The sequence below is a fragment of the Procambarus clarkii genome, chromosome 58 (genome assembly GCF_040958095.1).
Source record: "Procambarus clarkii isolate CNS0578487 chromosome 58, FALCON_Pclarkii_2.0, whole genome shotgun sequence".
Lineage (NCBI taxonomy): Eukaryota > Metazoa > Arthropoda > Malacostraca > Decapoda > Cambaridae > Procambarus > Procambarus clarkii.
The window spans coordinates 10018619-10046501 of NC_091207.1; the positions used below are offsets into that span (position 1 = coordinate 10018619).

The 27883-nt window shown below is 42.5% G+C and overlaps 1 protein-coding gene across 6 annotated transcripts in view; it reads left to right on the top strand.

Annotated features, from left to right (window-relative positions):
- Window positions 1–17357, top strand: part of LOC123767981 (uncharacterized) — a 54030-nt gene extending 36673 nt beyond the window's left edge. For 4 of the 6 annotated variants that reach the window (XM_045758230.2, XM_045758231.2, XM_069306536.1 and 1 more), the window contains 2 exons: window positions 4777–5069; window positions 15307–16549. In XM_045758230.2, the coding sequence (XP_045614186.1) occupies window positions 4777–5069; window positions 15307–16402 (1389 nt within the window). In that variant the 3' untranslated portion in view covers window positions 16403–16549. Of the gene's footprint in view, window positions 1–4776; window positions 5070–15306 lie in introns of all 6 variants that reach the window. The other 2 variants (XM_069306538.1, XM_069306539.1) reach the window with 1 other exon arrangement.
- The last annotated feature ends 10526 nt before the right edge of the window (window positions 17358–27883 follow it).

Here is a 27883-nt window from a genome sequence, read left to right on the forward strand (position 1 = left end):
CCCTACGCCCTTACCAGTGCAAACTGCCCCCTACCCCAAGGCGAACAAGGGAGACAGAACACCCTAGCACACAAAGGGCGACCAAAAACCAAGCAGTAAACAGCCTAGCAGGGGGCAGAATCCAAGGAACTTGTGGAAGGGAATCCCAAGCCCCAAGGGCAGTACTTACAGGGCACCTAGGGAAGGAAACCCTAGGCGCATGCAGCCCGAGTACTGGAGAATAACTCCCGGTTCACGCATCACCTAGAAGACAGACACCACACTCTAGGTACAGTGCTGAAACAACCACCAGAGCCAGAACACACGACCTCAGCCTCTAGCATCAGCCTTAGAGCTGGTGGTGGATAGCCGGCGCGGTGGGTCTGGGGCTCCTGGGGAGGAGGGAGGTGCGCAAACAGCGGCGCGGCGACGTGTGACATCATGATCGTTTGCTTGTTTCTTTTAGGGAAGTTCTATCCACTTGTTCAGTTTGTAGTAGCAATTTTCACCAGAATTGGGGTTTGTTTTAGGGACGCGTACCTTTCTGGGTGCCTGACCCGGACGATGGTAAACATAGAATGCTTCCAACCACACCTGGTTGATACCTGGTTGATGGGGTTCTGGGAGTTCTTCTACTCCCCAAGTCCAGCCCGAGGCCAGGCTTGACTTATGAGAGTTTGGTCCACCAGGCTGTTGCTTGGAGCGGCCCACAGGCCCACACACGGTTGTTCCAGCAATATTTCTTATGCTTGCTGGGAGGGTGTTGAACAACCATGGACCTCTGATGTTTATGCAGTGCTCTCTGATTGTGCCTATGGCACCTCTGCTCTTCACTGGTTCTATTCTGCATTTTCTTCCATATTGTTCACTCCAGTACGTTGTTATTTTACTGTGTAGATTTGGTACTTGGCCCTCCAGTATCTTCCAGGTGTATATTATTTGATATCTCACTCGTCTTCTTTCTAGTGAGTACATTTGGAGGGCTTTGAGACGATCCCAATAATTTAGGTGCTTTATCGCGTCTATGCGTGCCGTATATGTTCTCTGTATTCCCTCTATTTCAGCAATCTCTCCTGCTCTGAAGGGGGAAGTGAGTACTGAGCAGTACTCAAGACGGGACAACACAAGTGACTTGAAGAGTACAACCATTGTGATGGGATCCCTGGATTTGAAAGTTCTCGTAATCCATCCTATCATTTTTCTGGCTGTCGCAATATTTGCTTGGTTATGCTCCCTAAACGTTAGGTTGTCAGACATCATTATTCCCAAATCCTTTACATGCTGTTTTCCTACTATGGGTACATTTGATTGTGTTTTATACCCTGTATTATGTTTAAGGTTCTCATTTTTACCGTATCTGAGTACCTGGAATTTATCACTGTTAAACATCATGTTATTTTCTGATGCCCAGTTTAAAACTTTATTATTATCAGCTTGAAGTTTTTCAATGTCTTCAGCAGAGGTAATTTTCATACTGATTTTTGTGTCATCTGCAAAGGATGATACGAAGCTGTATTTTTGTCTATATCTGATGTGAGAATAAGAAAAAGCAGCGGTGCAAGGACTGTACCCTGAGGTACAGAACTTTTAACTGCACTTGGACTAGATTTTATATGGTTGACCGTTACTCGCTGAGTCCTGTTTGACAGAAAACCGAGTATCCAGCGTCCTACTTTACCGGTTATTCCCATTGACTTCATGTTGTGTGCTATCACGCCATGGTCACATTTATTGAAAGCCTTTGCGAAGTCTGTGTATATCACATCAGCATTCTGTTATTCCTCTAATGCCTCAGTGACTTTATCGTAGTGCTCAAGTAGCTGTGAGAGGCACTATCTTCCCGCTCGAAATCCATGTTGGCCTGGGTTGTGAAGGTCATTGGTCTCCATGAAATTGGTGACCTGACTCCTAATCACTCGGGGGTTTCTATAGGCCATTGTTCTCCTTGCCTCTTCTGAGGGGGGCCAGGTTCTGGCTCGTGGTCCCCAGTAGGCCCGTAGAACTCCATACACATGACTGATCCTAAAGTCTGACATTAGCATAGCGTATAAACATCAGAGGTCCGCGGTTGTTCAACGTCCTCCCAGCGACTATAAGAAATATTGCCGGAACAACCGTGGACATCTTCAAGAGCTCGCGCTTTTGGTTGTCCCGGTTTCCCTTCATTCCTGTTCCGGGGTTTGGGTCTCCTGGGTTGTCCACAGGGTCCTTCAGTTTTGCCAGTTGTCTTGATTTTGAATTTTGAGTGCGTAGCATCGCCTCCCGGGTGCTTTCCTCTTCCTCCTTATCTGTGGTGAGGTAGCTCCGGGCTCGGGGAGCCGGCAGAGCTCCCCTAGAAAACCAGCATTGAATTTAATGAATTGCTATTTTTTGGGTGTGACCAGGAGGTTTCCTGGCACCCTCCCTCCCTCCCTCCCTTCCTTCCTCCAGTCGGCGGTGTTTTCGCATGTTTTTGACATCGTCTAAGAACAGCTGGTGTGATCGGTACGAGGGTCTAGGGCTCCCCCTTCCGGGGAAGGAGGGGGTTGCGCAGAAAGCAGCCTGGCGACATGATGAGTCATGCTTGTTTGCTAATTTTCGTTTGGGTAGTTACATATCAGCCTGGATAGCTCTGGGGTGCCTCAGGAGCTCATCCAGAAAATGGCTTTCATACATTCAATGCTGGTTTTTTGAAGCTGACTCTGTTGTAATTCTAGTTTTAGAGATAATTGAAGTTGAAATTATTGACAATGAATAAGGTAGTTTTAAATCATTAATTTACTAGTATATCTTAATAAACGTTTCTTGGCATTCATTCTCGAATATGTGAAAGTTGTAGGTCAATATGAGTTGAAATGAAGTACAGTACTGTAAAGAAAAAATTATCCCTCAAAAAGCAAAAATTAGGGATAATTGTAATGATTTAGGGGGGCTATATGTGTATACTTTATATAAGTGTTAAAGCCCTAATCTGGTCCCTGATCATCAAAATAATCTAAAGAGAAAGAAAATAGTTTGAAATCTGTGAAAAAATCTGCCCCCAAAAATTAAGTTACAAGTTCTGCCGCCTGTGGCCGATTTGTTTGTTGACCAATTTCGTTCTAACTTCACACAGTTAATGGTGAGTATGCATTCTCCAAGTTGTAGAAGCTATAACAAAGACAGATTATAATGAAAGGAAAAACAAATAAAAATCTAAAAAAAAAAACCCTTCCCCTCAAAAAAATCCCCCTTCCCCCCCAAAAATCCCCCCCCCCCCAAAAAAAAATCCCCCCCTCCCAATTTTTTTTTTTACATTGATAGAAGTAACAAATATTGGTATTGGGCAATGTATTTATATGATATATATCAAACTACAGCATAATAGCATACTTCGTCTTTATTATTTGTTATTATGTGTTACTGAGCAGTGGTATAAAGGCACCAGCTGCATATACACTTGTTGACCCTCCTTACTACTATTCTTCTTCTTCTTCTTTGTGCTCTGGACAGGTGCTTGCATCTCTTTATTACTGCATTATCCCCTAGTTCCACTTAATACAACCTCTTCTCCTTATCCACAAAACTTTTTTTAGATTCGTATAAATTTAATTTTCAGTACTGTATATTGGGATGAAACTTTCATGACGCTGATGTCAATTGGAGATTTGTTTGACATTTTCAAGTAATTTCCATATAATTCAAATATTTTTTCATTTCCTGGCCCCTTAAGTTTGTGTTTAGCTTCATTTTTGGGGGGGGGGGGGCCTCTATAATGTGAATAGTACCAAATTCTACTATCTAATTGCTTAGTATGTCAATATTTGTACTGTAGTACACATAGTTACTACAAGTAATCCGTAATTAACAGTCTCCGTGGTGTAGTGGTAAGACACTCGCCTGGCGTTCCGCGAGCGCTATGTCACGGGTTCGTATCCTGGCCAGGGAGGATTTACTGGGCGCAATTCCTTAACTGTAGCCTCTGTTTAACTCAACAGTAAAATGTGTACTTGGATGAAAAAACGATTCTTCGCGGCAGGGGATCGTATTCCAGGGACCATAGGATTAAGGACTTGCCCGAAACGCTACGCGTACTAGTGGCTGTACAAGAATGTAACAACTCTTGTATATATCTCAAAAAAAAAAAAAAAAAAAAAAAGTCTTGTCTAAACAGGAGATAGGTTGATTACTTTCAACTTCCTCTAATTAATTTTCTTTGTTTATTCTGCCAAATGCTTAGTTCTTAATTGCTTTCAGAACTGTTGTTACACAACAGTTTTCTTATCATTGTCCTCACATTTTTGTGTAAATTTCAGCAGTTTCTCCAGCTCCGTTCCACATTTGCATATCTTTTCTTCTTCCTTTATTTTGTCATGTCCCTTTCCATTCCTTTTCTCTTTGATATGCGAGTGACTGAGCCCATATTTTTTTTTTATTATTATTATTTTCTACCACAGACGTGGCCACACATTTACAATGCTAACCAGCATATATACATTTTCTTCTGTTCTCCATGGACAGGGTTAGAGATGTGTTAAACATATAGTTCAAGGGTTTATTGAACAATCAACCACAGAAGGTGATTTGGGGCTTTTAAAATGCTAAGCTAACCTACATACGTAAATACATAGATACACAAATTTACGTATGCCCTACATAAAGTGTTCGAAGTGTCATTAATGTGCATTTACAAAGGTGAAATGTAAGACATTGTCTATGCTTTGCTTCAATAAACATCTAAATAAACAGAAAGTAAAGTGTTATTAAAAGTGATGCTTTTCTTGTTAATTTTAATTTTATCACAAAGTTAAGCACCTTGCATATATTAAGTGATAAAAGGTTTTTCAGATAGCTAAAAGAAACCTGCAGCAAGTTAAAGAAGTTGAAAACATGATCTCCGATTCTCGCGTAGATGCCCAAGCGCACGCAAGAGATGGCGATAGTGGTGTTGGCATAGATAGCCATGATAAATCATTGGAGTCTATTACTGTGAAAAGTTTATATCCCAGAGAAGAGGAAGGTAGTAGTAACAAGGAACAGGATGAGCAAAATTCTCGGTCTGAAGTATTACGACTACAGACTGAAAATGCAGCCTTATTGCGGGAAGTCAGAAGTCACCGTGAGTTGGTCTTGTAAGTGTGTTACTTCACGTGTGTGTATATGTGTGTGTGTATATGTATGTATGTGTGTGTGTGTGTGTGTATATATATATACTGTATATATATAATATATATAAATATATATATAATATATATATATAATATATATATATATATATATAATATATATTGTATCCTTCCTCATTGAGAGCTTTTATTAGTTTATCTCTGCCTAATTTCTGATTTTCTATAGTAAGCAGGTAATTAGAGTATCCACTCAATTTAATGACCTATATGAGGCTGTATCCAGGCCGTTAAATCTGGGGCTCAGCTAAATCCAGAAGTATTAAAATGTCAGTAACATTTTAGTCATATTTGGGAGGGCAACAAGATGGATGGCTGGCTGGCTATCGTGTAGGTTGCAAGCGGGTGGACTGGGTGGATAACTGGCTGGTAGGCAGGCGGGCAGTGTGGGAGGACAGGTGGAAGTGGTGGTGAGCTGGCGGACATGGTGGCAGGTGAGTGGGTGGGCTGGCAAGTGGGAGGTAGAGTGACAGTTTTGTGGGGGTGGACAGATTGGTGGCTGACTGGCAGGTGGGCAGGTGAGTGTAGACGTGATGTTACCAAAAATTATTGAAGCTTATAATAACTACTGAACTGCATCACCCTGCAAAACACGGAATATGGCGGTGCGCCACCTGACATGTAAGCGATGTTAGGATCTCGTAAGGTTCAAAAGGTGTGTGTGCGGTAGGTTGGGTACGAGTTGTATGTCCGGGACCTACAGTGAGCAGCAGCCATCTTGAAAAAATTTAACACCATGGCTAAGGGCTGCGGGTAGGCTAAGTTCTGAGTGAGCAACTATGGCTGGCAAATGTGCTTCCAGTTTCCTGTCGGGGTTGTTGAAAGATGACTGAAGGGGAAATTCAGATTTTATTGTTTGAAGAAGAGATATATGTATGTGTGTGTGTGTGTGTAATTACCTAAGTGTAGTTACAGGATGAGAGCTACGCTCGTGGTGTCCCGTCTTCCCAGCACTCTTTGTCATATAACGCTTTGAAACTACTGACGGTCTTGGCCTCCACCACCTTCTCACCTAACTTGTTCCAACCATCTACCACTCTGTTTGCGAAAGTGAATTTTCTTATATTTCTTCGGCATCTGTGTTTAGCTAGTTTATATCTATGACCTCTTGTTCTTAAAGTTCCAGGTCTCAGGAAATCTTCCCTATCGATTTTATCAATTCCTGTTACTATTTTGTATTTAGTGATCATATCACCTCTTTTTTTTCTTCTGTCTACCAGTTTTGGCATATTTAATGTCTCTAACCTCTCCTCGTAGCTCTTGCCCTTCAGTTCTGGGAGCCACTTAGTAGCATGTCTTTGCACCTTTTCCAGTTTGTTGATGTGCTTCTTAAGATATGGGCACCACACAACCGCTGCATATTCTAGCTTTGGCTTAACAAAAGTCGTGAACAATTTCTTTAGTATATTGCCATCCATGTATTTAAAAGCAATTCTGAAGTTAGAAAGCGTGGCATAAGCTCCTCTCGCAATATTCTTTATGTGGTCCTCAGGTGATAGTTTTCTATCTAGAACCACCCCTAGATCTCTTTCTTTATCAGAATTCTTTAAAGATTTCTCACATAATATATAGGTTGTGTGGGGTCTATGTTCTCCTATTCCACATTCCATAACATGGCATTTATTAACATTAAATTCCATTTGCCAAGTGGTGCTCTATATACTTATTTTGTCCAGGTCATTTTGAAGGGCATGACAATCATATAGGTTTCTTATCTTCTGTATTATCTTAGCATCATCAGCAAACATGTTCATGTAATTCTGTATTCCCACTGGTAGATCGTTTATGTAGACAATGAACATTACCGGTGCAAGAACTGATCCTGTGGTACTCCACTCGTGACATTCCTCCAATCCGATACCTTGCCTCTGATTATGGCCCTCATTTTTCTGTCAGTTAGGAAATTTTTCATCCATGTTAGTAGCTTACCTGTCACCCCTCCAACCTCTTATGGGGAACTCTGTCGAAAGCCTTTTTTTAGGTCCAGATAGATGCAGTCAACCCAACCATCTCTTTCCTGTAAAATCTCTGTGGCTCGATCATAAAAACTGAATAAGTTCGTTACACAGGATCTTCCAGATCGAAAACCATACTGTCTGTCTGATATTATATCGTTTTCCTCCAGGTGTTCTACCCATTTAGTTTTAATTATTTTTTCCAATATTTTGACTATTACACTTGTCAATGATACCGGTCTATAATTAAGGGCGGTCTTCCCTGCTTCCACTTTTGTAGATTGGAACTATGTTAGCCTTTTTCCACACACATCAGCTACAACTCCTGTACACAGGGAGTTGCCCAACCCCTACCTCCCTCAACACCACCACTCTCCCTGCCTCCCTCAACACGACCACTCTCCCTGCCTCCCTCAACACGACCACTCTCCCTGCCTCCCTCAACACCACCCCTCTCCCTGCCTCCCTCAACACCACCCCTCTCCCTGCCTCCCTCAACACCACCCCTCTCCCTGCCTCCCTCAACACCACCCCTCTCCCTGCCTCCCTCAACACCACCCCTCTCCCTGCCTCCCTCAACACCACCCCTCTCCCTGCCTCCCTCAACACCACCCCTCTCCCTGCCTCCCTCAACACCACCCCTCTCCCTGCCTCCCTCAACACCGCCCCTCTCCCTGCCTCCCTCAACACCGCCCCTCTCCCTGCCTCCCTCAACACCGCCCCTCTCCCTGCCTCCCTCAACACCGCCCCTCTCCCTGCCTCCCTCAACACCGCCCCTCTCCCTGCCTCCCTCAACACCGCCCCTCTCCCTGCCTCCCTCAACACCGCCCCTCTCCCTGCCTCCCTCAACACCGCCCCTCTCCCTGCCTCCCTCAACACCGCCCCTCTCCCTGCCTCCCTCAACACCGCCCCTCTCCCTGCCTCCCTCAACACCGCCCCTCTCCCTGCCTCCCTCAACACCGCCCCTCTCCCTGCCTCCCTCAACACCGCCCCTCTCCCTGCCTCCCTCAACACCGCCCCTCTCCCTGCCTCCCTCAACACCGCCCCTCTCCCTGCCTCTCCCCCTCAATGTCTCCCTCCATCAATCTGCCTCCCATCCCTCCCTCAATGCCTTGGAGGTCGGTGGCTTGTTGCCATGTGAGAGGGCCGCCGATGCCAAAACAAACTCAATACCAACCTTTGGTAATATCGACCGCCAGACCGGTATATGAGGGTCCATATACCAGTCTCTCAAACTGGTCGTTATTACCAGCAGATCGGTAAGAAAGAGGCCGTTAAATTGAGTGGAAACCTATAATAAAATTGGTAAATTGACTTACTTTTAATGAAGCTGAAGATTACGAAGCTGTGAAGATTACGTCATCCTCTGCAGCGCTTGTTTTATATTGTTCAGTACTGTATACAGGGTACATACAGTATGAACACTTACTTTCAGGCATTCACTTCACATAACAGCTAGGCTTACTACTAATTCACACGAGTTCTAATTCTAATTTACAATTGAAAATTATTTCTACTGTATATTTACACTGTACAGTATCTGTTTGTCAAAGCTTAAATAATCATCAACACTTACAATACTATACTCTATCAACACTTTTTACACTAATTTATATGCCTTTCAATCATATTTTATATTGTTAGTGGAGGCTTCACGACTTATTGATGGGAATTCAGCATTGATTCAGCAAAATCAACTAGTCCTGAAAATTCTTTTCACTTGAGAATAAACCATGGAGGTTCGAAACGTTGTGCAAATTGTATAAATAAGTGTAATATATATATATATATATATATATATATATATATATATATATATATATATATATATATATATATATATATATATATATATATATATATATATATATTATATATATATTTACTATTTACTAGTAAGGACAAGACAAGAACATATCGATGCCAACATAGAAGACAATGTCCAACATAACAGGCCAATTACACTGGATTAATCTTTGTGTTTAGATAGGAGATGCCTCGTATGGGCCAATAAGCCTTCTGCAGCCCCTATGTTTATCCCTTATGTATCCCCCCCATGTTTTCACCTTCACTGTATTATCACCTGACCTAATGCGGGTATAAAATCAACTAGTATTGTAAGATCTGTTCACTTGAGAATGAACCATGAAGGTTCGAAACGTCGTGCAAATTATACAAATAAGTGTAATACACTCTATAGTAAATCACTTCTTTTCTTCACCTTAAAAGTACGAAAATGAGTTTTGGAGAACTCCTATTTCAATTAAGCCCTGATGCTAAGAAAATAGTTAGAGGGATAGAAGCCCTAAACCAGAAAATAATAAATACAGAATATGCGGTCATATTCAATGAAACATGTTTGAAAGAAAACCTACTGCCAGTATACACCAATATACATATATACATATATACATGTATATGTGTATATATATATATATATATATATATATATATATATAATATATATATATATATATATATATATATATATATATATATATACATACATACATATATATATTATTAAATATGACCGAAAAAGTAAGATTAATAATTCTAACACGAATTTTCTCAATCTTTCGTACATTACGCTTCACTGTTGGAGGTAAATCAAAAATTAATTCTCCAAAATTCATTTTTATTTCTAGTCTGACGCGACACGGGCGCATTTCGTAAAACTTATTACATTTTCAAAGACTTTAGTTCACAAATACACAACTGAATAGAACTTACGTATCTCCGATTTTATATCTACATTTGAGTGAGGTGGGAGGGGTGATGTGGCATTAACACAAGACAAAATAAGAGGGGATATTAATAGGGTATTAAAAGTATCAACACAAGACAGAACACAAACAATGGGTATTGAATAGAAGTGTTTGTAGAAAGCCTATTGGTCCATATTTCTTGATGCTTCTATATTGGAGCGGAGTCTTGAGGTGGGTAGAATATAGTTGTGCAATAATTGGCTGTTGATTGCTGGTGTTGACTTCTTGATGTGTAGTGCCTCGCAAACGTCAAGCCGCCTGCTATCGCTGTATCTATCGATGATTTCTGTGTTGTTTACTAGGATTTCTCTGGCGATGGTTTGGTTGTGGGAAGAGATTATATGTTCCTTAATGGAGCCCTGTTGCTTATGCATCGTTAAACGCCTAGAAAGAGATGTTGTTGTCTTGCCTATATACTGGGTTTTTTGGAGCTTACAGTCCCCAAGTGGGCATTTGAAGGCATAGACAACGTTAGTCTCTTTTAAAGCGTTCTGTTTTGTGTCTGGAGAGTTTCTCATGAGTAGGCTGGCCGTTTTTCTGGTTTTATAGTAAATCGTCAGTTGTATCCTCTGATTTTTGTCTGTAGGGATAACGTTTCTATTAACAATATCTTTCAGGACCCTTTCCTCCGTTTTATGAGCTGTGGAAAAGAAGTTCCTGTAAAATAGTCTAATAGGGGGTATAGGTGTTGTGTTAGTTGTCTCTTCAGAAGTTGCATGGCTTTTCACTTCTTAAATTAGACTATTTTACACTTCCTATTAGACTATTTTACAGGAACTTCTTTTCCACAGCTCATAAAACGGAGGAAAGGGTCCTGAAAGATATTGTTAATAGAAACGTTATCCCTACAGACAAAAATCAGAGGATACAACTGACGATTTACTATAAAACCAGAAAAACGGCCAGCCTACTCATGAGAAACTCTCCAGACACAAAACAGAACGCTTTAAAAGAGAGTAACGTTGTCTATGCCTTCAAATGCCCACTTGGGGACTGTAAGCTCCAAAAAACCCAGTATATAGGCAAGACAACAACATCTCTTTCTAGGCGTTTAACGATGCATAAGCAACAGGGCTCCATTAAGGAACATATAATCTCTTCCCACAACCAAACCATTGCCAGAGAAATCCTAGTAAACAACACAGAAATCATCGATAGATACAGCGATAGCAGGCGGCTTGACGTTTGCGAGGCACTACACATCAAGAAGTCAACACCAGCAATCAACAGCCAATTATTGCACAACTATATTCTACCCACCTCAAGACTCCGCTCCAATATAGAAGCATCAAGAAATATGGACCAATAGGCTTTCTACAAACACTTCTATTCAATACCCATTGTTTGTGTTCTGTCTTGTGTTGATACTTTTAATACCCTATTAATATCCCCTCTTGTTTTGTCTTGTGTTAATGCCACATCACCCCTCCCACCTCACTCAAATGTAGATATAAAATCGGAGATACGTAAGTTCTATTCAGTTGTGTATTTGTGAACTAAAGTCTTTGAAAATGTAATAAGTTTTACGAAACGCGCCCGTGTCGCGTCAGACTAGAAATAAAAATGAATTTTGGAGAATTAATTTTTGATTTACCTCCAACAGTGAAGCGTAATGTACGAAAGATTGAGAAAATTCGTGTTAGAATTATTAATCTTACTTTTTCGGTCATATTTAATAATATATGTCTACAGGAAAGACTGCTACCAAAATATACTAATATATATATATATATATATATATATATATATATATATATATATATATATATATATATATATATATATATATATATATATATATATATAAATCAAAATAAATCAAAAATCAATTCTCCAAAATTCATTTTTATTTCTAGTCTGACGCGACACGAGCGCGTTTCGTAAAACTTATTACATTTTCAAAGACTTTAGTTCACAAATACACAACTGAATAGAACTTACGCATCTCCGATCTTATATCTACATTTGAGTGAGGTGGAAGGGGTGAAGTGGCATTAACACAAGACAGAACAAGATGTGGCATTAATAGGGTATTAATTTCATCAACACAGAAGCATTAAATATGCCAAAACTAGAAGACAGAAGAAAAAGAGGTGATATGATCACTACATACAAAATAGTTACAGGAATTGATAAAATCGACAGGGAAGACTTCCTGAGACCTGGAATTTCAAGAACAAGAGGTCATAGATTTAAACTAGCTAAACACAGATGCCGAAGAAATATAAGAAAATTCACCTTCGCAAATAGAGTGGTAGACGGTTGGAACAAGTTAAGTGAGAAGGTGGTGGAGGCCAAGACCGTCAGTAGTTTCAAAGCGTTATATGACAAAGAGTGCTGGGAAGACGGGACACCACGAGCGTAGCTCTCATCCTGTAACTACACTTAGGTAATTACACTTAGGTAATTACAAGACAGAACAAGAGTATTAATAGGGTATTAATTTCATCAACACAAGACAGAACACGAAACAATGGATATTGAATAGAAGTGTTTGTAGAAAGCCTATTGGTCCATATTTGTTGATGCTTCTATATTGGAGCGGAGTCTTGAGGTGGGTAGAATATAGTTGTGCAATAATTGGCTGTTGATTGCTGGTGTTGACTTCTTGATGTGTAGTGTCTCGCAAACGTCAAGCCGCCTGGTATCGCTGTATCTATCGATGATTTCTGTGTTGTTTACTAGGATTTCTCTGGCGATGGTTTGGTTGTGGGAAGAGATTATATGTTCCTTAATGGAGCCCTGTTGCTTATGCATCGTTAAACGCCTAGAAAGAGATGTTGTTGTCTTGCCTATATACTGGGTTTTTTGGAGCTTACAGTCCCCAAGAGGGCATTTGAAGGCATAGACGACGTTAGTCTCTTTTAAAGCGTTCTGTTTTTTGTCTGGAGAGTTTCTCATGAGTAAGCTGGCCGTTTTTCTGGTTCAATAGTAAATTGTCAGTTGTATCCTCTGATTTTTGTCTGTAGGGATAACGTTTCTATTAACAATATCTTTCAGGACCCTTTCCTCCGTTTTATGAGCTGTGGAAAAGAAGTTCCTGTAAAATAGTCTAATAGGGGGTATAGGTGTTGTGTTAGTCGTCTCTTCAGAGGTTGCATGGCTTTTCACTTTCCTTCTTATGATGTCTTCGACGAAACCATTGGAGAAGCCGATAATAATGGAGATAATAATATATTTATATATATATATATATATATATATATATATATATATATATATATATATATATATATATATATATATATATATATTTATATTTATATTTATATTGTGACGGGAAAGTGTTGGAGTATAGATGTTCGGCAGTCCTCCAATGGCAGGTGTCAATGCCTGGTCACACTTACAAAAAAAAGATAGACTGCTTGCCTGTTGTCTGTGGTAAGTTAGAGGGAGGAACACATAAAACACAAAGTATGAACAATGAAACTTTAATATATTTACTTTAAACATAAATGAAAATAAAGACAAATCTCGGGTAAATGACTGGTGTAATAAAATGACAAAGATAAATGCAAAAACACAATAGATTAAATATTATGATGGAGAAATGGTGCTGAGAATATTGGCTTTAGCTGAGACCTCCCTTAGTATACGAAAGCCAGAGAGCTTAGTATGCCAGAGAGAGATGTCAACTCTAAGAGCACAAAGAATATTCGGAAGTTGATGGCTGGTCAGGCTCAGATGTCGACTCATGTAGATGGCGCCGAGGTGCAATGTGCAGGTGCGCGGTCGGCGAGTCACCAATCAGGAGCAGGCAGGCTGGGATGGGTAGTTTGCTGGTTGACGACGAGCCGGCATGGAGGGTGTGTGGAGTAGGGGGGATCTTGGGTACGTTTTGCCTCCTGGTCAAAACGTTTTGTGCTACCGGTGACGTATCTTGAATGTAGCATCTTATACTTGTTAACTTGACATAACTTTAAGTAGGGAAGAGCAGGCTCAATCTCTCTTGAAAGAGATTGTCACAAAATAAATAAAATTATATATATATATATATATATATATATATATATATATATATATATATATATATATATATATATATATATATATATAATATATATATATGCAAACAAGCCTGAATGGTCCCCAGGACTATATACAACTGAAAACTCACACCCCAGAAGTGACTTGAACCCATACTGCCAGGAGCAACGCAACTGGTATGTACAGGGACGCCTTAATCCGCTTGACCATCACGACCGGACATAAGGAAGTGATAGCCGAAGCTATTTGAACCACTTCCCCGCCGGCACTCGGATGGTAATCTTGGGCATAGCATTTTATCAAATCACCTCATTCTTTGGGGCACACGTGAGGAACACAAATGCAAACAAGCCTGAATGGTCCCCAGGACTATATACAACTGAAAACTCACACCCCAGAAGTGACTCGAACCCATACTGCCAGGAGCAACGCAACTGGTATGTACAGGGACGCCTTAATGCGCTTGACCATCACGACCGGACATAAGGAAGTGATAGCCGAAGCTATTTGAACCACTTCCCCGCCGGCACTCGGATGGTAATCTTGGGCATAGCATTTTATCAAATCACCTCATTCTTTGGGGCACACGTGAGGAACACAAATGCAAACAAGCCTGAATGGTCCCCAGGACTATATACAACTGAAAACTCACACCCCAGAAGTGACTTGAACCCATACTGCCAGGAGCAACGCAACTGGTATGTACAGGGACGCCTTAATGCGCTTGACCATCACGACCGGACATAAGGAAGTGATAGCCGAAGCTATTTGAACCACTTCCCCGCCGGCACTCGGATGGTAATCTTGGGCATAGCATTTTATCAAATCACCTCATTCTTTGGGGCACACGTGAGGAACACAAATGCAAACAAGCCTGAATGGTCCCCAGGACTATATACAACTGAAAACACCCCAGAAGTGACTCGAACCCATACTGCCAGGAGCACCGCAACTGGTATGTACAGGGACGCCTTAATCCGCTTGACCATCACGACCGGACATAAGGAAGTGATAGCCGAAGCTATTTGAACCACTTCCCCGCCGGCACTCGGATGGTAATCTTGGGCATAGCATTTTATCAAATCACCTCATTCTTTGGGGCACACGTGAGGAACACAAATGCAAACAAGCCTGAATGGTCCCCAGGACTATATACAACTGAAAACTCACACCCCAGAAGTGACTCGAACCCATACTGCCAGGAGCAACGCAACTGGTATGTACAGGGACGCCTTAATCCGCTTGACCATCACGAACCCATATATATATATATATATATATATATATATATATATATATATATATATATATATATATATATATATATATATAATAATATAAAATATGGTTGAGTCTAATGCCTGAATATTGTTACCAGCCATCTATACCTTAGTGTTAAAGGTTCATTGTTAGGAAAATTGCCTTCTATTCTTAAGAGCCACTACTATAATGTAACAATATGTTATTTGTTTACAGGAACTTGGAGATCCAGTTAACAAAAGCTCACTATTTGCTGGACTTGCAGAAACAGTCTTTGTCAGGGCTCTCTGCTTCCAAACTTTCCAGTTCAGCACCAAATTTAGACATCATAGGTAACCAAGTGAAGTTACCATCTGATAATTTGTCACACAAAGTTACCCCATTAGAGAGTTCTGATAGTGATGCCGATTCTGCTTACGAGGAAAAATCTCTCTCTCATTTAACTTCCAAGATGAATTCTCCTCACTCTGACAGAATGAAGGAGCAAGACTCTGGCACAGGTTCGTCTGAGGTCTTACCCAAGCAACAAAAGCAGATTGTACAGGACATGAATGCTAAAGTTCAAGGGGAAGCCACAAATCTTCCTAACACTTTCTTACTTCAAAATAGGTTCACTATTAAAGAGTGTACAGTACCATCCATGGTACTGAATTCTGCTGCTGTTTCCTTGAATAGATTCAAACCTGGACAAGTACCTTTGGAAACCCAAAAGTTACACACTGAAGAAATAAAATCCCCAACAAGAAGCAGAATTCTTGAGCCAAGTGATAAAGTATCTGAAAAAACTAATTTTTTGGGGAATTCCAAGAAAGAGAGACTTACTAATTTGGATCTTATAGTTAGTGACCTAGATCCAAAACCATATGTGACCATAGAAGAAACTCCCTTACTTTCATTTAGTTCCATTAATGATCCACACGATAGCTTAATAAGTCATGAAGCTTCCTTTCTTAAAGGCATTAATGCACCAAGACATGACCAAAATTTAAATCCAACTCCCATTCTTTCAGTTAGTTCTATTAATGATCCACACGATAGCTTAATAAGTCATGACGCTTCCTATCCTAAAGGCATTAATGCACCAAGACATGACCAAAATTTAAATGCAAGGGGAAGTAAATTTGAAATTGTTGAAGATAATTCTCGTCTTAGTTTACATCCACCTCTGGAGTCTACAAGGGTCCAGGAAAGCTCTCAGCTACTATCAGATGCCAGAAAGGATGCAAGCACTGGTTTTGTTCCCATAGAAATTAGTAGTACTGGTAGTTTCAATACTCAAACAACTTTCCAGAATGTAGACATGCTTGAATGAATTGGTGATGCATATATCAAAAATATTATATACTATAAGGTTAGGCATTTTATAAAAAAAATATGTGATTGTAAGCTGAACAGTGAGTGTTGTAATGGTATCATTCATATATGTGCTGAAATGATACAAATTTAAGATTGGAATGGCACTGACAACTAGTAGAGACAAGAGAACTGCACATGTGAAGAATAAGACAAGTTAACTAAAATTATAAGATTATAGAAATGGTATAAACTAGATACAAGCCTGGGTAAATTGGCTCATGGGAGGGAGGAATGAGTTGTGTGGTGGGTGTTTGTGTGTACAGGAATATGGTGTTGTGTGGTGGGTGTTTGTGTGTACAGGAATATAGTGTATGCATGGTGTTGTGTGGTGGGTGTTTGTGTGTACAGGAATATAGTGTACGCATGGTGTTGTGCGGTGGGTGTTTGTGTGTACAGGAATATAGTGTACTCATGGTGTTGTGTGGTGGGTGTTTGTGTGTACAGGAATATAGTGTACGCATGGTGTTGTGCGGTGGGTGTTTGTGTGTACAGGAATATAGTGTACTCATGGTGTTGTGTGGTGGGTGTTTGTGTGTACAGGAATATAGTGTACGCATGGTGTTGTGCGGTGGGTGTTTGTGTGTACAGGAATATGGTGTACGCATGGTGTTGTGTGGTGGGTGTTTGTGTGTACAGGAATATAGTGTATGCATGGTGTTGTGCGGTGATAATACTTGTGTTGAACATATGAACAGTGTGTTCTGTGTTACTTGATGATTGTGCTTGTTAATGAACAATGTGTACTCAAAACAACTTTTAATAGATTATTCCATATCTTGTCTTTGTACATACAAATGTTTGTGATTGAGTCAGAATACTTATTGACTATGGTGGTGAAAGTAATATGGGTTAATCTTGAACATTTCCTCTTGTTATACCCTAAATGCACAAATAAAAGTTTATTTCCTCAAGATGCTATACACATTATCAAATGTATAATGGATAATTTAAATGAGTAATTGGCAAGTTTGCAAGTACTACTTTGCTTATACTGTACTTTCAATGTAGAGCTTAAAGGTATTGTAAATATAAGGATCCTGGTAGGACAGTCGGGTTTGTTCTCGACGCACAATCGAGAATTTCGGGTTCGATTCCCGGGCAGAACTGAAATGGTTTTCACCTTATGCCTCTGTTCACCTAGCAGTGAGTAGGTACTCAGGAGTTAGTCAGCTTGTTATGGGGTTGCATCCTGGGCGGAGTCAGTAATTCAACCTTAGGGGGGAAGCGGACCTTGAAGTCTACCATGTGTTAATACACTCTGGCTTCCTCCCTCCCGACACAATGAATTATGAATTATTATATGTAATTATCAAAAGAAGGCTCTAAGCTGGGAAGACTTGTCATTGTATCACAGGATATGCAAAAGGTGCTAAATATCGCTCGGGATGCCAATGCGAGGACAAAGGGTTATAAGGCGAGTGACATCAAAGGTATTGGATTCACTAAGAATTTTATCAAGGGGCAAGTGATCTAATGGGACAATAGGAAAGCAAACAGAATGATCGTGAAAATTGGGTCATTCTACAATGAGGTGCATGACGGTTAAGTATGACAATGCAGTTCCTACAAAAAGTAGGTTGTTTTGTTAAGTGCCTGCAAGTTGAGTGTGTGGCTGATAAGCAACATAGCCAAAGATGGAAGGCCGAGGGAAAATGTCACATTTAAACTGCGCAATACATATACGATAGGAGTAACCGTCACGAAATCGCGCACTAAATAAATATATGATTTAAGGTCTAGCGCACGATTTTAAATGCCTTGTAAGGGATAGGCACAGTTATAGTCCAGCCACGGCCAATAGTAAACAGACGTTATCTTGAAAAAAAAGTGTGGGTAACATATCCATGTGTGAGAGCCTTGGTACTGAGTGAGCAACCAAGGCTGGCGCATGCAGCATGAGCTAACAGCACTGCTGTTCAGCTTGTGAACACAGCATCGCCTAAAAAGTGACGATATATATGAACCTGCTATTATTTAGTGATAATAGTATTAGAGAAAACCCTTGACTGATAAAATTGATCTGGATTCTGAAAATAGCAGGACTGTGGTGATAACGCTGTGCTCCATGGTGGGAGGAGTAATGCTGAGGGAGGGTGGTGGGGTCGTCTTCTGACTGTGTTTGTCCACCTTTTATTGTCTGGACTTACCATACCGGCTTAGTGGCACGCTGTGGTGAAATCGAATGTAGATATACTGTAACCGCTCGAATATCCGGAAAACGCCCTTATACGGCCAAAATCGTGACCGGATAAAGTTATCTCAATATCCTGCCAAAATGTCCATAGGATCCGGAAAATCAGGTGTTTGTCCGGATAAAAAATCTGGGCCGATCAACTTGCTGCCGATGTTGCAATATCCGGACAAGGAGTGAATTCTCTGGATATGAAAGCCAGGCCGTGGGTGTCCTGTATTAATCCCGTACGGCTGTGGCTCGAGGCGCATGGTGTAGGAGGGGGGTGGTGTGGGTGGGGTCGTGTCGGGGGAAAAGTGGAGCATTGGGAGGGACCACCTGGGTACAGGAACTACCATTAATAAATAAATAAATAAATAAATAAATAAATGTTTATTTAGGTAAGGTACATACATACAAGAGATTTTACAAAGTTTGTTGGATTAATAGATAGAGCTAGTACATACAATGCCTAAAGCCACTATTACGCAAAGCATTTCAGGCAGGAAAAACATTAATGACTAAAGCTTAATACTAATGGGTATAATGAATAAAATGTGTTGAGAACAAATGAAAATAGAGGTAAAAGAGGGGGGAACATGGCTGAAAAAGCAGCACAAATACAATTACAAATTATTACAGACAATTACATTCAAACAGCGTTGTTTTGAAAAAAAAAACAGACATGGGTTGACAACAGAGGGGTAAGGTAGGTTACAGGGAATTTATTAGGTAGTGCTTCGTTTTTATCTTAAACTGGTTGAGAGAGGTACAGTCTTTAACGTGGTTGGGAAGGTCATTCCACATTCTGGGTCCCTTGATTTGAAGAGCATTTCTAGTTTGATTAAGTCGTACTCTAGGGATATCAAAACTATTTATTTCTGGTATGGTGCTCATGGGTTCTGTTACAACCTTCAATGAATCTTTTGAGGTCAGGATTGGCATTACAGTTCAGTGTTTTATGTATGTATAATACACATGAGAGAATGTGCAGTGACTTAATATCTAACATATTCAGAGATTTGAGTAGGGGTACCGAGTGATGTCTGGGGCTAGAGTTGGATATTGTTCTAATAGCAGCTTTGTGTTGAGTAATTAGAGGACGTAAATGATTTTGGGTAGTAGAACCCCCAGCACCAGTACCATAGTTGAGATATGGATAGATGAGGGAGTAATAGAGAGTCACCAGGGCAGGGCGGGGTACATAATATCTGATCTTAGAAAGAATGCCAACAGTTTTTTAAACTTTTTTTGATATATTTAGAATGTGTCCCTGGAAATTCAGCTTGTGGTCGATGAGAACGCCAAGGAATTTGCCATCTAATTTGTTACAAATTTGGGTATTGTTTATTTTGAGATTTATTTGATTAGATTGATTATTGCGAAACAGAATATAGAACGTTTTGTCAATGTTAAGGGTGAGTTAGTTGGCAGTTAGCCAAAGATGGACTTTCTTTAGCTCAGTATTTACAGTGGCATTTAGAGCAAGGGGGTCAGGACTGGATTTTTTTTTAGAACAATTTTAGAACATTCATCATAGCCAAAAACAAAAGAAATACTAGTAATTATGTAATAACAAATATATAAGTTTCCTAAAAACAATTTGCACAGGCTGAAGTTTCCTTAAAAAATATTGAGCTTTTTCCTCCTGGCGGCCTACGTAACGTGTTATAGCTGCCCCAAGTGGACCCGTCCAACACTGGTCAACCCATGTGCTCCCGTTCCTCGTGTTATACCAGTGCTGCACCATTAGTGAAATATTTTTTTGAATACAGGCCCCCTGTAACTTTTTTATTTTCGTAGTAACTTTGAAAATTTTTGGCCAAGACTATGTCTGGTAGCAGCATCAATCGTTCTTGCGATGTTAAGAGGAATAAGGTTGTCCTAACAATTAAAGACAAGTTACGTGTTATACAAATGGCCGGTCGATTTCCAGTGAAGTGAAGCCTGAGGCAAACCAAAGAGCTGATCATACAACAGGCCAATGAACACAGAAGGCAAGCTAAACTTGATTCTTATATGGTAAGAAAATCGAGCCAAGTGCCTTCAACCAGTGAGGCGTCACATGCAAGCAAGCGCCTTCAACAAGTGAGGCATCACAGGTAACCCAAATGCCTTCAACTAGTGAAGCTTCAGCAGCTGGCAGTCAAAACTAACTTTGCTTAATGAACTGTACAGTAATTTTAAGTGTTAACTTTAGTGTTGTGTTAGTATAGGTTAAGTAAATTGTTAAGAATTCTTAACTTCAAGATGTGTGGCATCAGTTAGGTTAGTGCATTTATTATGCACCCCATACCCATCTTGTGGGCGGTAGTGGAAAGGGTTACAGAGGCACATAATGGGCTCAGGGACTGAACCCCACAATTCATTTAGCTAAGCAAGTTACAATCTTGATGAGCTAGTTACAAAATTCAATATACATCGTCACATCAACAATGGGTTCGAGATCGACCTCAAGTACAGGTTCTAAATTAAGCAGCATCAATCAAGAAGATGAACACCAACAAGGTAAGTTGATGTTTCTAGTTGAATATTTAATAATTATATGTGGCAAGGCAATTCAAATTATGTTGTTTGTAGTATAAAAATAGTTGGAAATGGTCACTTAGGACTATGAGGGTGAAAAAGTACCATTATCCGAAACACGTGATTATCCGGCTGGGGGCCCTTCCCATATAGTCCGGATAATCGAGTGGAGACCTATATAACATGTGTATAGAGTGTAATAACAGCAATTAGGTGCATATGTTGGGAGCAGCCATTTTGGTGAGGGAGGTGGCGGCGTCTGCATGACATGTCATGCTGTGTACTGGTGGCCACTCTAGTCTTTGGGCACCATACCAGCTTATTTGTACAGTTATGGTGAATATAACATGTAAATACTTATATATAATGTGTGTGTATATAGTGTAATAACACCACAAACAGTATTGTTGGAGGAGAAATATTAGTGCGTCTGGCTTTGAACCAGTGAGGGAGGCAGCCACCAGCTGACTGTGTGTGTAGCTACATCTCTTATTGCCTGAACTCACCATACCAGCTTAGATGTACAGTTATGGTGAACAAAACGTGTGGATAATTACATATAACCTTTGTGTATAGTGAATAAAAGCAAAAACAGTGTGGTGGGAGGAGGATGTTGGTGAGGAGTGGAAGGGAGAGTCATCCAGTGGCTGGCTGGCTGGTGTGCCACTCCTCATTGCTTTTTGACTCACTATACCAACTTGGTGGTTAGTTATGGAGGCCAAAACATGCAGATATTTACATATAACCTGTGTATATAGTGGAATAACAGCAAACTATTTGTTTATTGTTTTATGAACATAATTGAATCCCCAATATGCACACCATAATTTTGAGTATAACAATGGTTCACACATTTTATTATATAAATATATCACTACACACTATTGAATAATATTACTGCAAAAAAACTGAAAAATCAGACATTGAAATAATTAGGTAATAATATCTTTGTGGCAACTCCGCCTGCCAGCTGTGGCAGAGCTGACCGCCTGGCCCCCCCCCTCCTTCCTCTCTCTTCTCTCTTCTCTCCTCTATCCTCTCTCCTCTCCCCTCTCCCCGCTCTCTCTCTTTTCTCTCTTTTTTCTCTTTCCCGCCCTATTTCGGCCAAAATATGTCGCCTATGATTTTTTTATTCTTTTTTCCCGTGATTAGGGAACACAAAAGATTACTTTCATGAGACGAAAGAATTTTTTTTATTTTTGTTGTTGTGCCTGGCAGTGTTGCAGGACCCTTAGCAGTTTAAGGGTTAAGCAGGGTCATCTTAACAGCATTATGGGACCGTGGACAACCCAGTGTGCTGGGGCCCTTATGATAACTACTCGCAGGAATAAAAAGTAAATGGTCGATAATATTAAACATATATTTATTTTATTGGTACTTCAACAAAGCTGTTGTTAAAACATAAGTTGCTGCTCTACAGCACGTTTTTAATCAACATGATAAACATTTGAACAATACACAAGGTTTGAAAAAGAGAATAATACTCTGTATGCTACACAGATTAGATAACACAGTATGAGATTATTATGAACTTATCATAACAAGCATTTGCAGCATATTTTTTTTTTTTATTATTATTATTATAGACCCCCCTTCCTGTTTGGCTCGTTGATGCCATGAGGGGGGCTTAGTGGGCGGCTGCCGGAGTGTGATGCTCCTTGGGTCAGTCCTCTGTTCTTTTGTAGCCTTGTGCTCCTGCTGCCGTCCTCTCCAATTGTGCTGAACAACTTTTCCTTTTTCCTTCTGTTTCGTTTTTCTCCCCCCCCCCCCTCTTCTCCTATCTGCTTGTTGTTTCCTGCTGACCTTTTGCTTGTCTTGGTTATTCCTTTGGACTTCTTCTATTTTGACGCCCGGGTGCTTGAGGAGGCATACTCTTGCACCCGTAGAACTGTAGTACCCGACGTCGAGAGCTAGGGGAACCTTTTATTGTCAATCCTCCTTTCGTCACTGAACCCGATCTCGACGGGCTGACAGTTCTTAAGATGGCGTTTGTGAGGTGTATACTCACGACGCACCCCTAGGGGGCCCCGGCATGATCGGCAATAGCTTCTTGTTGGGTGTCCTGCCTCTAATTGTGGCTCCATGATGCGTGTGGGGGCACATTCCTGAATGAATGTTTTTCTTTCGTACTCATGTCGAATTCTGTTTCTCCTTTACCTTCTCAGGCTCGTAGGGTGGGCGACCAAGCCCCCGAGTCGGTCTGTGTTGGAAGATCGGGCTCTGTAGCCTCCGCTGCATTGGGCCCCGACCTTGCTCCTCCTTTGGCCTCTCTGACTACTCCCCTCGCCTCCCCTCCCTCCTCTGTGGTTGGGTCGAGCCCCAAGCCCTCAGTGGTAACTACCTCATCCCCTGGCACAGCTCAGTCTCTAGTTGTGACTACTGCGCCTTTTAACCCCTCTCTCTCTGGGAGTTCTCAATGCCGTCCTCGACACGGCCGCACTCGCTCGATTCCTTCCCGTTCTGATGCCTATCAAACCTTGTTTGGTCCCGCTTTGTGGGCCAAATACTTTGATCTCCTCCCTCTTGATTCTGCGCCTCCTGATGATTTCTCCCTCCATCGACATCTTGTTGATTCCGTGGATGCCTCTGTCACCCTCAACCCCACCCGTCTCGATACACGTGTCGTTGCTGCTCCTTCTCAGGATGCGGCCTCCCGCTTGGCTGCTTTATCCTGCCTTGGTGAGACCCCTTTTCGGGTCTCCAAGAACGCTCGGTTGAATGCCAGTGTTGGCACTATTCTCCTTCCTCCCCATGTTGCAACCGGTGTTCAGAATCTGCAGGACTGCCACGATGATATTCAGCATATACTAGAGGCCCAGGGCCATTCTGTCCTCCAGGTAGACACGTTTACTCGTCCCCCTCGTGGTCGTCGCCGTCAGCCCCTTCGGGTTGTGAAGATTACTTGATGGTAGGACCTTTCCGCCCTCTGTCATTTCTTGCTGGTGCCAGGTGCTCTGTCCAGGAGTACATTCCTTCTCCTAGGCTTTGTAACAAGTGCTGGAGGTTTGGGCATGGTGCCCTCCGCTGCTCTGGGACTGTCTCTCTGTCCTTTGTGTGGGGGAGAAGGTCATCTAAGTCGGAGTGCACTTCTCCCCAGGCTCGCTGCCTCAACTGCGGTGAGGCCCATCCTACCTTCTCCCGTGCGTGTGTCCATTACAAGCTTGAGGCAGCCATCCTCAACTTGAAGCACCGGGTGCGTTTGTCTTTTCCTGAGGCGAGGCGCCAGGTTCGCTGGCTCCCGCTTTAGGCTAACGTCTCTTATGCTCGCGTGTTGCACTCTTCCTCTCCTCGTCCTTCCCTCCTTCCTCAGACTCTCAACCGTTTCCGGGCCTTAGACCCTGTACGCCCACTGCCCCCTCCTCTGTTCCTTTGAGTTCTGTCCCGAAGGGTCCCCCTCCTGGTCCTCTGTCTGGGGTTCCCCTTCTTTCTACCCGGTCTGTCATATCATCATATCCGGTCTATCCGGTCCTGTGTCTTCTTCCTCGTCTCCCTCCGATCCTCCTTCCCATCCTTCTCCGTCTATTGACTCTCCCCGCCGCCTGTCAGTGCGGGCTGATGTCCATCGCTCTCCTAACGGCCGTCGTGTATGCTCTCGTTCGGCATCTCCTGTTGAGACGCTGGAATCCGTTGCCCAGTACGTAGTTGCTGGGACACCTGTCTAAGCCAGAAGCGTAAGCCTGGCTCCCCTCCTTCCTCCTCCCCAGCGGATAAGAAGGCTTCGCTTTCTTCCTTGGCCCCTATTTCTGACTCTATCGCTCCTTCCCCTCCCATTTCGGTGGTTGCGCCCCCCTGTTCCTGTTTTGGAGGTTTCTTTGGCGCCCGGTTGCTGCCCTTGCTGAGGCGCGCTCCCCTCTTTCTACTCCCCCTCTTCCTGCTGCTGTCCTTGACTGCTCCTCTTTGTTGTCTCCTCCTCTGGACCCCACCCGTCCACCTCTGGTCTGTTCTCCCGCTTCCTTCCCTCCGTCTTTGCTCAGTTTACCCATGCCCCCTAACCCTGACTTTGCTGACCCTGATCTTCTGTAACGTGCTTTGTTGCTCTTTCGCCTTTGTTTCTTCCTTGTTCTCTGTTGTTGTCCTTTCTCTACTCGTCGATGTCTATTCTTCAATGGACCGTTCGGGGTTATTACGCCAATTTCCTTGAACTCCAACTTCTGATTTCGTGGTTTTCGCCCCTTTGTGTCTGTCTCCAGGAGCCGATGCTTGGTGCTCGTCCTGGTCGCTTTCATGGCTATTCCTTTCTCTCCCCCCCCCCCCCAGCTGTTGCTGGGGCTCCTAATTCTTCTGCTCTCTTGATTCACTCTGATGTTTCCTTTGTCCCCTTACTTTTTCCTTCGCTTCTCCATTGTTCTGCTGCTCGTATCTTTGTGGCGAAATGGTACACCGATTGTTCCATTTATCTCCCCCCGAGTGTCCCACTTTCTCTTCCTGATCTGAAACACTTACGGGACTCCTTGCCGGAGCCTGTGCTGCTGCTGGGTGATTTCAATTGTTGTCATTTCCTTAGGGGTGATGTTCTGACGAACACCCGAGGTCGCCTTATTGAGCCGTTTATCCTCTCTTCTTCCCTGTCACTTCTGAATTCTGGTGAGCCCACGCATTTGGACTCTTGGACTCGCACCCTTTCCTGTCTTGATCTTTCTCTTTGCTCGTCTTCTCTTTATTTAGATTTCACATGGCAGGTTCTTGATGACCTCCATGGCAGTGACCATTTCCCCATCCTTGTTACCTTTTTCTCTCTTCACCCTCCTTCCCTAGGTGGCAGTTTGCTAAAGCGGACTGGAACCTATTTACCCTTAGTGCTGCTCTCTCTGACCTCTCCCTTCTGCCCCTCTCTCGCTCTCTCTTCCCTTTTCATGACACTGTTTTTGACGCTGCCCTCCGCTCTATTCCTCGCTCTTCTTTTCTGAGTCCACAGAAGTGCGTTTCCTGGTGGAATGCAGACTGTGCTCGGGCTGTCTGCTGTAAGCGTGCAGCCTGGAAGAGACACCGCCATCGGCAGACGGCCGATTCTTTTCTTTTCTTTCAGAAGGCGAGTGCAGTGGCACATAGGGCCATCCGTATGGCTAAACGTGAATGTTGGGCATCTTATGTCTCCACCATTACGTCCGAAACTCCCCTGCCACAGATCTGGAAGTGTATCCGCAAGATTGCGGGTAAGTTCGTTCCCGATGTTTCACCGGTCCTTCACCTCCGTAGTACTCTTGTGGCGCACCCATTGCAGGTTGCTACCGAACTGGGTTCCCACTTTTCTTCTGTTAGCTCTGGTCTTCATCTTCTCCAATCTTTCCTTCTTCGTAAACCTGTCCTTGAATCTCGTCCTTTAGACTTCTGCACTTGTCTTCGACTTCCCTATAACGATCCCTTCTCTCTGAACTTCGTTCTGCCCTGGCCCTCTGCGGTTCTACGGCAGTGGGCTCCGATGGCATTCATTATGAGATGCTTTGCCATCTCCCTCCTGTGCACGTGTCGGTATTTACTGAGTCTGTATAATCGGATCTGGGAGTCGTCGTCAGTCCTTGAGGATTGGCTCGATGCCGTTGTCCTTCCTTTACACAAACCAGGGTCTCTGGGAACATCCCCTAAGGACTTTCGCCCTATTGCCCTCACAAGTTGTCTGCAAAATCTTTGAACGTATGGTTAACGTTCGTCTGATGTGGTTCCTGGAACACCATCACCTCCTCTCCCCTTCTCAATCTGGCTTCTGCAGGTGCCGCAGCACAACAGATGTCCTGGTGAACTTGGAGGTCTGTATTTGTACTGCTTTTGCTGCAAAGACCTCCATTGTTGCCGTCCTTTTTGATCTGGAAAAGGCTTATGACACCACTTGGCGATATCATATTCTATCCCAGCTTCATTCTTTTGGCCTTCGTGGTCATCTCCCTCTCTTTCTCCACAGCTTCCTCTCTCATCGTTCCTTTCGGGTGAGACTTGGTACCGCTTTCTGCCTCTTTTCAGCAATACGAAGGTGTGCCCCAGGGTAGTGTTCTGAGCACTACTCTTTTTCTGGTTGCCCTCAATGGTCTTCTTTCCTCTCTTCCTTCAGGCGTCTTCTCCACTCTCTATGTCGATGATCTTACCCTTTGCTGTCAGGGTGGTGATTCGCCTCTCCTTCAGCGCCGGCTTCAACTTGCGATTGATGCCGTGTCGTCTTGGGCCACCGATCATGGTTTCAAGTTCTCTACTATTAAGACTCGTGCCATGATTTTTACTCAGAAACGGGTCGTTCTTCGTCCCTCTTTGTCACTTTATGGTCATCCTCTTGAGTACAAAGATTCTGTGAAGCTTTTGGGGTTATTCTTTGACACTCGTTTGTCTTGGTCTCCCCATATCTCTTACCTCCGTGTTGAGTGCTCTAAGGCCCTTGCCCTCCTTCGGGTATTGTCCCATACTTCTTGGGGAGCGGATAGGTGCACTCTCCTTGCTTTACATTCCTCTCTCGTCCTGTCTAAGCTCGATTATGGTTGCCCTGCTTACTCGTCTGCTTCTCCTCCTACTTTTCGCTGTCTTGATGGCACCATACTGGGTTGCGTTTCAGTTCTGGTGCCTTTCGTTCGACTCCAGTCCTCAGCTTGTATGTTGACACTGGCTTCCTTCCTCTCCAGGACTGCCGTGATCGCTACTGTCTTCGCCATTTTGCGCGGTCCTTGCAACATCCTTCCTCTCGCCTCTGTCGTGCTTTAACTTTTACCCTCCCTGCGGTTCCTGTTCCTCTTCACCACCTCCCTCTTTCTGTCCGGTTAT